The sequence below is a fragment of the Erpetoichthys calabaricus genome, chromosome 18 (genome assembly GCF_900747795.2).
Source record: "Erpetoichthys calabaricus chromosome 18, fErpCal1.3, whole genome shotgun sequence".
Classification (NCBI taxonomy): Eukaryota; Metazoa; Chordata; class Cladistia; order Polypteriformes; family Polypteridae; genus Erpetoichthys; species Erpetoichthys calabaricus.
The window spans coordinates 85,053,960-85,069,608 of NC_041411.2; the positions used below are offsets into that span (position 1 = coordinate 85,053,960).

At 48.7% G+C, this 15,649-nt stretch overlaps 1 protein-coding gene across 2 annotated transcripts in view; it reads right to left on the reverse strand.

Annotated features, from left to right (window-relative positions):
* The window catches only part of slc25a26 (solute carrier family 25 member 26), a 71,233-nt gene that overhangs the window by 6,002 nt on the left and 49,582 nt on the right, over window positions 1-15,649 (reverse strand). For both annotated transcript variants that reach the window (XM_051921337.1, XM_028824329.2), the window contains 4 exons: window positions 14,514-14,558; window positions 5,561-5,630; window positions 2,922-2,986; window positions 1,426-1,499 (listed from right to left, as the gene is read on the reverse strand). In XM_051921337.1, coding sequence (XP_051777297.1) covers window positions 1,426-1,499; window positions 2,922-2,986; window positions 5,561-5,630; window positions 14,514-14,558 — 254 coding nt within the window. The remainder of the gene's footprint in view (window positions 1-1,425; window positions 1,500-2,921; window positions 2,987-5,560; window positions 5,631-14,513; window positions 14,559-15,649) is intronic.

Consider the following 15,649-nt stretch of genomic DNA (forward strand, 5'->3'; position numbering starts at 1 on the left):
ACACAAAGCACCGTTTTGTTTTTAAAAATCTTCTAATTGTACTAATAACGGCAAACAATATAATTACACAAGTTAATCATCAAGACCCAAATTCCTGGGCTGACCTTTGCTTTCCATGATTGGCTGCTCCGTGCCATTCGCTCCCATCCCTGTATTAATTGCCGTCGGCCACGGAGGCATTCCCAGATGTGGAGACTATGTGGTCACATCCGGACTGCGATAAGGAGGACAGAACGTCTCGTTTACCCTTCTTCCAGATTTCTGTCTCACAACATCCCACGTCAGGAATTTCACGACACCCCCTGGTGTTCCAGATTTCTGTAGCTAGTGTTATTGTGTTCTATTTATTGTATTGATCGGTGATACCTTTACCACGAAGGTTAAGCGGCTACTTATGGGGCACTTTCTATCATTACCAGAACCTGAGCACCAAATTTTGTTTCTACACATGGATGCTGGAATGACAATAAAACTGTTGCTTAGGCTGTGCCCGGCTGTCTAGAAGCACATTGAGGCGCGGTGACCGTTGCGTTTTATTCAGCTACACCCAATACCAAAAAGGATGCCAGGGATGCCCTGAAAGTGGCAGGGTGTAAATGGCTGCTAGAGCTCACTAAACAGAAGCAAAGGTTTCTAGGCAGGCAGAGGGCAGCCACGGCGAGTTGAGCTGGGAGCCACCGAGTGTCGTCTTCTGTGTTTCACCAGAGGCGGCACAAGTGATCTGGAGTGACGTCAAGATGTCACATTCCATTTCTGGCCTTGCTGGTTTTTCGTGTTGCTGTGCGATTCTCACTTCATCCATTCTTATGCCAGTAAGTTGGGGAGCAGAGCAGAGCGCCACCTCCATGAACCTCTGCCCTTTAAGCGTCTTTGGCCTGTTTCCACTTGAACAGCATGGCAAAGCTGCTGCCAGGTGGATGCCTACCTGGCCTGTCATGTAAATTATCTGCTTTTGTAGCAGAATTCTAGCATCTTAGTGAACGGCGGTCTCCTCATCTAAACCCACGCTCTTTTTTTTTTTTTTTTTTAGGATGTGTTGCTCGAGTTTTTCCGTTGCCTCCATTACTTCACCCAGGATGCACCTTAAGCTGACTTGGATCGATTGGTTACCCTTTTCATACAATGGGATTCCAGTCGTTAGAAGTTTCCCCAGTGTGCAGTGATTTTTAGAACATCAGCGTCCACGGTTTCTAAATGTGCTCTGTGAGCCCCTCAAGTGCTGGATGATAAGGGTCAGTGGGTCCTGACGCTTTAAGATTTTACAGCCTGTTTAATCTGAGCAGCACATCTCTCTCTACTCTCTCGTCGACTCCTCCACACACGTGTATGAAGTGTAAAGTGTTTGCCGAGTCGCTGCCTGTAGATCCTGGTGTCCACTTCCCACTTCTAAGGCTCTTCACTCATTTATACAAGAGGTGTTCTTACCCTGAGATTCCTTCTGTCCTCCAGATGTTGTACAGCACTGTTGTCACATTTCCTTTGGCTTCAGTGGTGCCGACCTGAAATGATACACGAGATAAACTGTGAATGGGCCTGGAGGAGGCCTCACTGTCCCGGGACAAGCCAAGTTACTTCTGGTTACCAAATGTAGCCAGAAAATGGCAAACTGGCATGCCTGTGACGACTTTATGAGTCCATGAAGCTTACCGTATGCAGACCACCGGCCCCCTGGACAGCCAAACTAGAACAGAGAGGCCCAACTACAAAACAGACAACGCTGCGGTTGGTTTGGTCGCTGCCCGTCGACATCAAGGCATGGCCTTCCATTATCTGTTAGTCGGCTATGGACAGAATCTAACGCACGTCATTATCCTGGGAGGTCACCATGTTAATTTATTCCACTGTACGCACACGTGTGGACGCTCTCTGCGTCAGGCCAATGCATTGCTGCCACTTTGAGTCCTTTCTTTAGGCAGCACACCCTGCTTAAGATTTTTGGCTGTTTGTAGTGGGCGGGGGGGCCGAGCCTGGCTATTAACTGCCCACCGTTTCAGTTTTCTGCTTTGTGCCACTGCAATAAAGTCTTTAGTCCTGCATGTGCCACCCACTTGGCAGCAGTCAGTTGGTAGGAAAGAAGGAGGAAAAAAAAATGAATGCAAGGAGGACGGACAGACGGACGAGATTTTAAATCAAAGATGTCCCGTGTACTTGTATGGCCGACGCCTTTATCCGTTTAGGACAGAGTTGGTTGCATTTCTTTTGTGTTTTCCATTAGGAGAGCACAGGCATGTAAAGTCACCTACTCAGAGTCACACAGCGTCAGTAGCGGGACTCAAGTCCAAAGCCTTACCAGCCTTTTATAGTGCCTTACAGCGACTGCTCTTCTTTTTAAGGAACTCTGGGGTGTATTTGGAGGGGGGGGGGGGGGGGTTGTTGCTTATTGTAATATTTTTGTATTTATTGAGATTTTGTAAAAAGCTTAACCCCCAGGACAAAGTGCTAATGATAACAGTCATATAGTGCCCTCCACAAAACGAGTTTCTCATTACGAGCCGCCCTTCTTCATCCTCCTCCTCCTCCTCCTCCCTTAGGCACCACAGACTAATCAAAGGTCTGCAGGCTGAAAGTCGTTGTATAAAATGTAGAATCCAGGAGGACTCGGACGCTCGCTAAAGCAATCAGCATTTTCAGCAAATCAAACTCTTACTGAATTTGGCTTTTTCTTGACGCACACACAGCCAGTTCTGCTCAGCCCAACGACAACATTTGCCAGTCCTGCCAATGCTCTTCTTATCCTTTCAATCAGAAGCTCCACAAATAAATACAAACAACTAAAATACCAATATAAAAAAATACAAATAAAGGAACAACTGATAAACGTGGCCAATGGAGCAAAGTCTGTCAGAACAGAAAGGACACTCGGGACAACACGTGAAAGGCGCTATATAACGGGAGATTCTGTTAAATCGATGATGTCTTACCTTTGCCAGCATAATTCTGGTCTTTGCCACATCTAAGGGAGTCGTGACTGCGGCCGCCATGCCACCTGGAGGAGATTAGAAACACAACATTGTCACCCGCTGTACAAATCAAAGTCCTCACCCTAACTTTGTTTGTTGTTTCCTTGCGCCCGTCTTACAGGAGGAGACACCTACTGAATGTGGAGCTTCACTACTGGGCATCGTCTTTGTGCTGCCATGTTAAAAGTGGCACGGCCTGCCAGCCTTGGCACTCCACCTCAGTGTGGACTCTGCATGTTCTCCCAGTGGCCATGCTGTCACGTGTCAGCGTGTGCCCTGCTGTGGTTGAAGCCGCCTGACTTGGGTTTGAAAACGATTGCAGATGTGCTTTCTTCTTGGGGGCCATCTTAATGCCCTCCTATTATTACCATTCATTTTTACGTTTAGAAGGCCTCACACTTTGGGGGATGACAGATGTAGAAAAGCGGGGCTGCGAGAATCAGACAGCAAAGTCACAACTTTTAGCAGATTTGAAAATGACAGGATGGGCAAGGCAGACCAGGGGCTTTAAAATGCCTTAGTTGAGTCCGCTTTAATGAACGGTCACATCACCAGTTCCAATCTACAGACCCCACCAGTCTGCTCCAGTAACACAGCCATTGTGTGGTTGAAGCGACTTTGGCTAAACTTTCAGAAAATGAGGGGGCGCAGGACGATTAAAAATGAAAGAGCGGAGAAGCAGCTTGGATGCATTTAAAACGATGCCACGTCACTTGGGGGCTTAGCAGAACAGCACAAAATGACCTGAAGCTCCGTCGTCAACTCGACGTGAATCACCGCCAGACGTCTTAAAAAAAAAAAAAAAAAAAAAAACATTTGCAAGGGTGGACCACAGGCCAGAGAGCGCATTAGGGTCTCGAGAGCAGGATCAGACCTTACTGGACTTTAACAATAACAGCAACACAGCAGCAGGCACAGGCGCGGCTCACAAGTGGCAAATGGGGTCTGAAGATGACCTGGGACCACTGCGCCTGATGGGGATTAAATGGCCTCTCCCTGAGCGGCAGCACCATCATCTTGATGTACAACACTGACTCACAGGGTGAAGGCAGACCTCTGTGAGGTGGGCTAATTGACGGCAGATGTAACCGACCCACGCACCCTTCAAGTTCATCTTTAGTAGAGGGCAGCCATGCCAGTCTAGCGTCTCAGCTCCGATCTTCTCCATTTCTTCTTTGCTCCGTCAGGTGTCACGCAGACCCCCGAGTGAACAGCTTTGGTCCGGTCCGTCCGCAAACTCTCCGCTGAATTGAGATCTGGACTCCTGTGTAGCTTTGGCTTTCTGCTTGGGCTTGTTGTCTGAAGGCCCCTCACAAGCCTTTCCACAGCCTGATGCTGCCATCGCCATGCTTCACAGTGTGTTTGTGATAACGTGTGGCGGTCAAGCCGCTCCATCTCAACAGACCACAGGACTTTCTTCCAGCTAACTATCTTCTGCCAAGATGTCCTGTGAGGTTTTCTCCCATAAACCTGGGACTGGTGAATCCCCCCGACACAGATGTAGTCTGCACAGTCCCTCCGACGTCACCACTGTTGCTTCAGAGGTCTCTTTGCTCGTCGTCTTCAGTGTCTGTGGATGGCCCGCCCCACTTCATGTTCGATTTCACTGGACATTCAGATGTTCTCGTCTCCAGACCCCTGACTTGTGCTCTTCATGGAGTTGCTTGTGTGTTCTTTGGCCTTCACTGTGTGACTCGCCACAAGCCGGTGACCCCCACTGAACCAAACATGGGACCCCTAAAAGCTGTCACACTGACATCTGATGCAGTCAGTAATGGTGGGCTTTAGATTTAGAATTCATTTTGGACCACAATGCAGAAAGCAGGGTTCACTTTGAAATTTTCTGTCAGCAGATTTGCGCTGCGATCGAATGTTGTAGAACAAGAAAACGTCAAGAGGATGAAAACTTTCATGGGCGGTGGTCCGAGGTGGATGTGCTGCTGGTGATGGTTTGGGTAGTCGCATTGAACGACTCGTCAGGCGATTTCAGATGTCAGTTGAGCCCCCCACAAAGCCGATCGCCTATGGCGACGAGTTCAGTGAGTGCAGTCGGCAAGTCTGACGTACCGCAACTAAAAGTCACACACAGTAGAAGGTGACATCCGCTTTAGTCGCTCAGGCCCGCCATGCACCTCCGTGTTAGTTTTGGACCTTTGCTTACCCCTTTATTTATTTTATTTTCCTCTCACATTAACGGCGGGAGCAGACTGGGATGTGCACCGTCACTGTCTCTACACCCCAAGGCCGCGGCTCATTTGGTTTTGTTAACCGTCACGGCTCTCATTAGGGCTGTGAATTACAGCCTCTAAATGAAATGACAGAAAGCTCTAGTGAGCGCCGAGGGTCAGGCAGCTGCTTGGCCTCCTCTTCACGCGAGACACAAAAGCCAAGCCGCGCTGCCAGGGTTTTGCTAAAAGCAGAATTTGGAAAGTGTGAAAAGTACCAGGAAATGTGTCTGGGTACAATACGGCGGCGAAGGGGGCCATTGTCAAGACTCCTCCTGCAGACCGCTCAGGAATGCCGCTTTTTGTAAACTTTCTCCATTCCTGGCATCTCGGCCGTCTTTAGCATTTCTGAGCGTAACACATAATCCTCTGCACCTGCAAACGCTCCGCACACTGCGGCCTGCCAAGAATACACCACATGACCCTGTCTCCATGACCACAGGCCCTGCGGAGAGAGGAAGAAAAGGAGAAATTAGCTTCTGAGACACATGTAGGATCTTCTGAAACCCCACCGGGTCAACGCAGAGGATGGGAACTCAACTGGCCGCCTATTTTTGGGTCCTCCTCTTTGATGATGCAAATAAGTTTCTTTTCCCAAGAAAGTAAAACAACAGCAAAGACACCAAAGGACTTCGTGTACAGTAAGAGACGCCCCGACGGACAGCAACTGGCGTTCCAATAGGAAACGGGGGCCGAGACGCGGAGTTTGTCCTCTTGACGCTTCGTCTGAAATGCTTGTGTAGGTCTGCCGAGTGCTGGAGATGGAGGAAATGGCACAGCAAAATCTAGTGCGAAACGCACATGGAAACGAGAGACCAGCACTCACGTCTCATCGGGATCCTTCTTATTCTGCTTCAGCTCCACGTCTCCAGTTTGTTCCCCTTCCTTTCCACTGATGTCCTCGAGTACGAGATTCACTACAACATTTCTGCTTTATTGAGGTCTTTGCAGGCCAGGATGAGGTCCCCACCCACGCCGTGTCCTCTGCTCAGACTAGTCACAGTAGGACATGTCCTCAAGTCCCACGATGCACCTGCTGCCGAGTCTCGTGTATCGTGGTGACCAGAATGGCACGCAGACGTGTCCTCACTAGTGTGTTGTGTAGTCGGAGCAGAACGTCCCTCGATTGCAACTCAACACTCTTTCGGATATCAACCTCACATTTTCATTTGCACTTTTTTAACCGCTGCTGCGCGTGTCAGTTAACTGCTGTCTAAACTTTCACCACATTCACTCCCATGTGTGTGCGAAATTCAGATTTGTCGCCCGTGAGCCGTACACTGACGACTTGCCCAAAGAAGCCAGCGAGAGGTGCCTGTGCACTCATTAAAGCGCAGGAGGACTGCGCCACAGCAAGACGTCCCTGGACAAGGACAAGATCGGTGACGCACGTCCATTTTTTCTCTCTCCTATTAAGTAACCTTTATTTATAAATTTAACACATCGTAGTCACTAAATCGACAGGATGACCTCGTTTGGGTATGCGTTCTGAACACTGACGCCGTCACCCGGGACAGCCACTCGTTAAGTCTCTCTAGTAGATAAATGCACACTTCTTCATATAATGCGTTTATAGCCTCCCCACACCTTAAAAATACAAGCAGACTATCAAATGGCGGGGAGCCCAATCCCTTCTGCTGTTAACTCACTTTGGTTTCCTTCATTTTAATTGCTGTGTTTGTTAAGACTCGGTCCTCTGAATTGCTTCCCGTTTCCATTAAGTGGCAGCCGTCACACATGCGCATCGGAGACTCGCCTCACGGGCCCATCTGAGGTCTGTAATACCACCCCCCAGGGTGAGAGGGGGCACTAGCGCTAACTACGTGGTGCGCGTCTTCTCCCACAGTCCAGAGAAGACGGCCGTGGAGGGTAATGGACTCTGCCCCCTCCGGCTGGAGGTCCCTTGGGTGTGTCAGATCAGAGTGACCTGCAGGACGTTTTCTGTGTCATACTATTAGTTTTGCATTCAGTACGCTGTTGAGCTGCCACTTTGGGGCTAACGGATTTTGTGTGTGCCCCTTCCTTTGCATGACAACACAATCCCATCCCTGGTGGCAGCGAGTGGTCACGTGTGCCCCCACTTCACTGTCCCTGACTGTCCAGAGTTTGGACACTGAAAGTGACAATGTCAGGGTTGACTTGGTGTCACATGTCGTCACTTAAGGTAAGGAAGTTGAGAGGTCAGGTGGTTCTACTTGCTAAAGATGGCGCTGTGGAGACTTTCAGTGGGCCTCCTACACCTTCACTCCACCTCATGTGTCTCACACTCGCGATACCACTTTCGATTGAGTCACCAGACTGACCAATCAGATTGCTCAGAGGGATGGAGACACACACACACACACACCCCCCTTAGTGTTTTACGATACAGCAGACAGGCGCGCTTGTCCAGTGTATGTCCTTTTGTTGCTCTGTCACTGTGACATTTCTGAGGGGACATGCAGGTAGGAATGTCACTGGACTGTGGGCACACGCCATTCTGCATTTTCAGAGGTGCTTATAGAGCCAGATGAGCCCACTTTGCCAGACTTTGTGCTCAGTGCCCGTTCACCAATGCACACACGTTAAATGGTAATTAGGGGCATCCCGTCCCCCCATCCACAGATAAATGCAGCCCCTGCTAACACACTGTGCTCCTCTCAGACACAACCAATGACTGCACTTCATAGGAAATGCCCTTCATGGATTCCGGAAACATTTAGTGCCCTCATAAAATGGAACCTCCACTCCAGTGACACAAAGCAAACTGGGACCCTGAGTTATTGGGAGTGTCATCATGAGAGCTCAGCCTCGCGGCACTGAAGACAACGGCTAACAAGAAGCGGAACTTTCGGCCGGTGGGCTCGTCACTCCTCGGTCTTCTCTTTACGTGTGCAGACAGACGGACTCCTGTAATAAAGGCGTCAACCTTCCATGCAGGTAAGAGTGACACTCGTGTGCCATTGTCACATTAACTGCTCATCGGACGGCCATGTAAAAACCACAGGGGGCAGCGGTGCAGAATGACGTCCACTTTCATGCGCCTTGATGACTACAGAGACACCGTCTAAGTGACAAATGGAGGACGTCGTCACACACCTTTTACATTTTTAATGTTCTTAATGGCTTCAGCCAGCCGGGCCGTTGCATGTCTAATCACAGAGAGGTGCGGCAGCTGACGTTTTATGAATTATGTAAAGACGCAGCTTGCTTTTGGGAATTATTTCATTGAGGAGGCTGGTCGGTGGTCCCGTATAAAGCCCGCCTGATTGCTTCATGGAATGCGAAGTCGAAGAACAGCATGAAATAATTAGCCTCCTTCCCCTCCTTTTGTTTATTTCTTTCTCGGGCACCTCAGTGGAGTGTGCAGTGGAGGGGCGACACGAAGTGCCAACATGTGTCATGTGTATCCCATCATCCTGGCCCGGCTGAATGGAGGACTTTGTTTTGCACATCAAAGGGTGCCGTTGCACACAGCCCCACCACTATCTTGCTCTTCCCTCATGAATAACAAATTTGAGGAAAATCCCCCGGCCAAAGTGCATGAAAACACAGATGGCTTCTTCCTGGACCCTCGGTTAACTCTTTAGGTCGTGACTGGACTGAAACACCTATGGCTAGCGAGACTGGGGTCCTGTGCGTGCAAAATCATCAACATGCAGAAAGAGGGGCACTGAAGAGGGCTGGGACCCTCGTACTGATGAGCATCACCAGCCCTTGCAGCGCCACATTCGGGGTAGCTTCTACCCTCAGGCCAAGACTGCCCACCATCGCACCCCTGTCACTAGTCTTTGGGAGACATGACATGGCCTGGGGACACGTATGGGAAAATGTGAGGCACATCTGGTGTGAAGTCAGAGATCACACACCTTAATAGGACCTCAAAACACAAGGCAGGATAAAGAAAGCCATCCAAGGCTCCATACAGTACACGGTGCCACCTCAACCTGACGGGGACAGCTTTGTGTCTGTCATCTCAGGATGGAGGTGTCCCCCGGCTTACAGGTCTTTATTCATATCTCAGTTTCCATGGATTTATGGGACGCATGTAGTTATTGTTTTCATTGTTCAGCTTGTGGGAGGGGCCAAGCTGCATCACTGCTAAGGCCCCGCCCCTTGCCTTTACAAGGAAGCCCCACTCCAGTCCAGTCGGTGGTGGTGATGCACCTTCATGGCGATCTGCTGACTGCCACTACTTTATAAAGAAGGAGAAGCCGCAGCAGAAGAGCCCCATAGCAGATCACGGAGTGACTTTCTGGAGTGTATCGCGAGTATTGCCATTTTTTTGCTTTTGCCATTTTTGGGATTATTTTGGTTTCTACTTTTGGATTTTGATTTCTGGATTGTGCTTTGGGACCTTCTGTAATTCACTGTGCAAAGATCATGTGATCTCATAAATGGATTTTATAGGTTTAAAAAAAAAAAAAAAAAAATAATCACATGAAGCACGTTAATTATTACACCGAGTCGGTATGCAGCCCCCCTCTCCGTTTCACGTCTGCCCATGAACTTGGCACACTGACATGGCAGGCCAGCAAAGTTATTCCATATCTGAAACTGAAGTTTTCAGATGCCAAGTCAGTACCTGTACTTTGCAGAAGTTCGCTTGGCAGCAATTCCAGCTTTGAGTTTTCTTGGTTCAGTCTCTACAAGCTTTGCACCCCTGAATTTGGCAGTTGACCCCATTTGTCCTGGCAGATCCTCTCAAGCCCAGTCTGTGAACTGCCATCTTGAGGTTTCTCCACCACGTTCAGTGGGGTTTAAGTGTGGGCCACTCCAGAGGTGTCTTGGCTGCGTGCTTTGGGTCATTGTCATGAGGAAAGGTGACCCATCAGACAGGTTTGATTTTGGCTCCTGTGTGTGTGCAGGAGAGCCGACAACCAATGAACGCTCATCTGGACGGACAACGCATAGGATGCGGTGATGAGGAGTAAGAAACGCGGGTGTTTGGGCCGCACAAGCACAACGATGTCTGTGTTTTCTGTTCTACAACAGAATGGACAAAAGAAATGGCAGAGATTGTGGCCAAACTGGCCATACCCGTTAACCCTTCGGCTACAGTAGCACAGGCCCCGTCAGGCAACATGCTATTGGGCGTCAGAAATGGGCCAGACAATCATCACAGAGCGCTGAACTCAATGTGCCCATAAAGTGCCATCGGCCGATTCACACTCGGTTCGACAGATGCTGCTAAAAGGGATCCTTCTGCAGAGCCAAGGCCAACATTCTGGTCAAGGCCGAGCCCAATTATAGTCCAGTAAGGCTGACCTCGGAGCGCAGGATGGGATTGTTCCATAGAATGCCAACTCTTAACAAACCGAGGATAAGGGAGTGTATCGTTTTCAGCAAACCCCCCCCCCAAAAAAAAAAAAGAAAAGAAAATGAAGACAAAACTTTGAGAATATTAAAGAAAAGTATGAGGGGCGGATCTCAAGACACAAAACAAAGCCCATAATTCTCTGAACTGCGAGAGCTGAAGGAAGGAGAGGCGCTCAGCTCAGGCCTGGAGTTCATTCCCAGTTGTTGAGGGGGATTTGTGTTCCCGACTCAAGTGTCAGATTCCGCTCTCCCACACAGATGGACTGTAAGAAAGGTTCCTTTTAGAGGGCCAAAGAAGCTTTCGATTATTCCGCTGAGAAGAGGGTCCTTCTGTCACCCTCAGCGCAGTCCCTGTGTCTGTCTGTCTGTCAGGCCACAGCAGCCCAACTGTCTAAAACAAATGCCTGGCAGAAATGGAACAAATACGTTAAGAATGGAGAGCCGAAGTGAAGCAGAACTCCGTCTGAGGTACGCGTTGTCTTTCAAGAATTAAATTGGCTACTAATTATTATCTACCGCCACAGGCCGAAAGGAGACGACTCCAAAACCACACACCAGCTTTTCACAGGACCTCCCATTTGAACCACCAACCACAGACTACGACGACAACAACTACACAACCCCACAGCGTGAAACCCAACGGATTGCTTTTGTGAACCCACTCAGCCCGTCTTTGAGGTCACAGGTGTCAACCGAGTCCACCGCAGGGCGCAGTCACACACACACACCACGTTAGATGAACACACACATGATGTGGGAGGGCCACACAGACAGAAGGGGAGCAGCACCCAGTGAAGCCCCCCTTCCCACGGAGCCACACATGAAGAGTTTAACGTCACCCGGCTGAGGTGAAGGTGGAGGTGCAGTCGGTTTCTTTCACTCAAGTCAAATCATCAACAGACCAAAGGCGCTTTGTAAATTTAACAAGGCCTGGCAGTGAAGGCACAGGTGCTGCAGTAAGCATCCTAACCTGAGAGTTGACACAATGAACGGGTAACGGGCAGGGAGGGACAAGCGAGAACACAACTGGGCCAAAAACGACATTACAAACCTGCGGCCAAAGAGAAGGCCAGAAACGAAGGCACGGACTGCTGGCAGAGTTGTTGTGTTACATTAATGACGTGAAATCTTCAGTAATCACAGTGTCTTCACCCTTCAATGGGCGTCTTTAACGTGGGGTCAAGTTCTCTTTCTGCACGCCGTTTCTTGTGAGGAGAAATGTCCACGAATGAAAACCACAGAGACGGACAGAGTAAGAGCGTGAAGACAAAGCCATCTGCTGAACCGACGGGTGTGTGAAAAAGTGCATGCACCCCATGAAATGGTTTTAATCTTTCAACATACAGGGAGGTGTTTGATCCTCATTGAACTGTGGATACATCATTTCTATCTCAAGTCCACCCTTGGCTCTAACAGCTGGCTTTTGCCCCCTCAGCAGTCCTGGACATCAACTGGGAGGAAGTCTTTCCCAGTCTGCCATGCAGAATCCTTCCAGCTGAGACATGTCTCAGGGGTGTCTTGCAGGCAGAGCCCATGTTATACCCCCCCCCAGCATTGTGATGAGATTCAGATCCAGGCCTTGACCTGGCTATTCCAGAACTCTCCATTTCTCTTTCCAGCCATTCCTTACTGGATGTTTCAAGTCACTTATTTGGCAAGGTCCACATTCGGTTGGGATGGGTGGTCTTGCATTATCTTCAAGCACCCTGTGGTACAATAAGGAACTCCTAGTGGATTCTGTGGTGGTGAGCTACGCAGGCCTCTGATGCAGCAAACAAAGCACAACAAGGCCTCCACCAAACTCACCTTGCCTTCCAGTTGCTATCAGGGCATTCCAGTCAAAGGCGTCTTTGATTTTCACTGAATGTTTTCTGCTACTGTGGTCTCATCTGCCTGTCTGTCCATCCAGAGCACTTTTTTGCTCCAGAAGTCCTGCTCTTTTCCTCAGGTGTTGGAGGTCCGACTTCAGTCCAGCCCCGATGTCCTCCCACGTAGCCCTCACTCGGGCAGCGTCTTTTTAATCGTAGACCACTGCACTTTGACATCAGTGAAGGTCCTGGAGAAGTCTTTCAGCATCTTCTGTTCTTCTCTTGAGCTGAACTTGATGGGGCGGTCTGATCTGGACAAGTCGGCAGTTGTTTGAATTCTTCCCCACTTGCAGACGGTCCATTTCCAGTTGTCTGGAGATCTTTCTGGCATGGTGAGAACACACTTCAGCAACAAAGAGCAAACCAAATAAAAAGGTCTGACGTTTAAAGAGGAGGACAGCAGCAAGCGAGATCCTCTCTCATGGTGTTTGAATTTCAATTTAAATTGTACAATGGCCTACAAAATGTAAACGCAGCAGGTGTTTGCTGGAATTTATCTAAATGTTCCTTTTAAATCTCAATACGCCCACAAATGTTAAAAAAAAAAAGACGACAAACCATTTCATGGGGTGCACTGACTTCTTCATGTGACTGAAGTGGCTTACATGGAGCACTTTAGGGGGATCTGCACGTGTGCAGTAGCTCCAGTAGGCCGAGCTCCTCCGTATTGACATTGTAATTCTTACTCCGCTTTCATTTACAGGCAATGACCACTTCTGCCTATCGGATTACAGCCGCTTGCTTCATATTTCAATGCGTTTTGCTTTAAGTTCATTATTGTCGTCTCTCTCCCCACTATGAACGGATTTACTTTATTTGTGATCGTTGGTTTATTGTGGTCGATTGTATTCGTTCCTGCCGATTCTTCACTGCGGTGCGGTGCCAGTGTCGCTAGTTTGAGTCAAGTGTGCCAGTCCGCTACTGACGATCTGCCCAATTAAAGGCAGAAATCCACAGAATTCCAAAGGGCTCACAAACTTTGATGCAAATGTACAAAATAAAAACCGAGTGATTCAATGTTTAGGTGGTTTTCTGTCACGGCTCGACATTTGTTACTTGGCTGACATGCGATACCTGGAACTGTAGGGTGGGAGGCCCATAGCAGCTCTCTTTACCGGGCTGTAACACCTCCATTCAGAAAGGGCCAAGGAAATCAACGCATGCAGGTGTTAAACACACAAAAACAAAAAGAGAACAGAGTCAGTGCCATGAAAACAAAACAAGGCGAGGGAAAGACGACACACTGGATAAGAGGGCTGGGAAATGGGTGAACCACAAGAGGTGGGCTGCAAACAAAAGCGGATGAAAGGAACTGTTATTAGCAAGGTCGTGTCTGCTGAAAGAAATGTGAAACACGTGTCACCTCCTTCTACATACGAGTGTCACGTGCCAGCACGCAATAACCCACCGAACCAGGGGGTGGCGCTGTGGACTAACGCCTTCTCTCCTCCTCCTCCCTCTGCAGAACAGAAGACCCAGCCCACCGCTGACATCACTTCCATTGTCTGCCCTCCTGGACCCGCCCCTTCCTGCCAGGGTCTTAAAACCCACAGACATCGCCATTTTGAATCCGTTCTTTTCTGAACTCGTGTCTCAAAAGGATGTTCCTGCAGCATTTCTGATTTTATTTATTTATTTATTTTTTTATACAGGGTCTCTTTGGGGGGGGGGGGGGGGCATCCCCCACTCTATCATAGTTTGTGCTTTCATTCCTCTGTACACACACACACAGGTACAGTATTATGTGCCCTCCCTCTTGGCATGAAATCTTCAGTTCACAACACAGCAATAATCTGACGCGGGTCCCGAGAGTGTTGTTTCGTGTTGGCCTTTTCTGAACCCAGAACTGAACTTTAGCAATGCGAGGACCTTTCACTTTTGACCTGCCTTACTAAACAGAAGGGCAGACTTCAGCTGTGCTCAATAAATGACAAAGGTTTCTCTAATAACCACTTTGTGTTTTCACAGGACTAATGAGGGCATGGCTGCTCAAAGGGCGGCTTTGCCACTTGTCCAAATTAAAACTCAGTCACAGCCACTAGCGAGCGGCACCATGAATGTTAAATCAAATCAATTCACTGGCACTGCAGTACTGCCCCTGAAATAAATAAATATTCATTAACAGATTCAAACCCAAATACAGTGGCTAAATATTCACTTACTTTTAAAAACTCCCACAATGGAAACTGCACCAAGGAAAACGGCACCTGAAACAAAATGAAGAAGCAAAGAAGGATTAGAGTGTGCAGTGTCACTCGCTAGGAGGGGCTTCGGCCTGCTAACACTGCTGCCGCTTATCAAAAAGTCTGCAGACAAATCCTTAAAGTTTAGCTGTGAGCAGTAAGGACAAAACGGCGTAACACAGTCACACAAACAAGCGGAGAGCACTCAGCCCACGTGTCGCCCGTTTGTTTCACTCACAGCTCGCTCGGCTGTCCCACCATCTCCTCCAGAGGTTCCTGCTTCATCCCTGTGGCTCGCCAGTTTCTTCCAGAGTCCCCCAACTCTTTGTGTAAAGAAGCTCCTTATTTAGAGAGTTTTGATGGCTAAGTCAACTCCATGGCAGGAAGCATGGAAGCGTCACAGGACTCATTTTTGGCAGACCCAGCAGAGGGCGCCACATCACAAAGTCACACAACATCAAGCAACGCAAACAGTCCACGTCTGTGTGTGTGAAGGCACAGGTGCCATTTCCTGCATCCTCATCACTCTGCAAACTCTAGAAACACCCCCCCCCCCCCTTTAGTATTTGTGTTCATCAGGAGGACGGCTGCACACTTGGAAATCAATTCTGTTTTTTTCTGGTCTGGCATAAGAAAGCCCCAACATCTTGGGGTTTAGTTACGTAAGACATTGAGCTTTTAAGGTTCCCCCTTAGACCCAGAAAACCCTCCTTTGTAGACCTTCTTTGGTGCAGGAAATGACACCCTTATGGGGTCTTCAATGGAGAGCAATCAGAAGTCGTGCAAGTCTAAAGTTACCCCTTTCTATAAAACTTCAGTAAAAGGGGAATTGGTAACGCAGGCACGTGGAGTGTCGTTTTGTGCAATTTCAAGGTTGCTGATCATGAAGACCACCCTGTTTTTTTGCATTTGATTCTTTAATCAGTGGTCCCCTCCCTCTAAGACAATAAAACGAAAAAGTTCAGACAAGCACGTGGGGTCTTGTTTCAGACTATATCAAGATCATTGATTATGAATGGGAGATTATTTTTGATCCTTTACTAGCCCACCATGGACCTCCACGCGAGGGTGACAAGTGACAGATTCCTACGACAATTGAGCACATTCAGACCTGA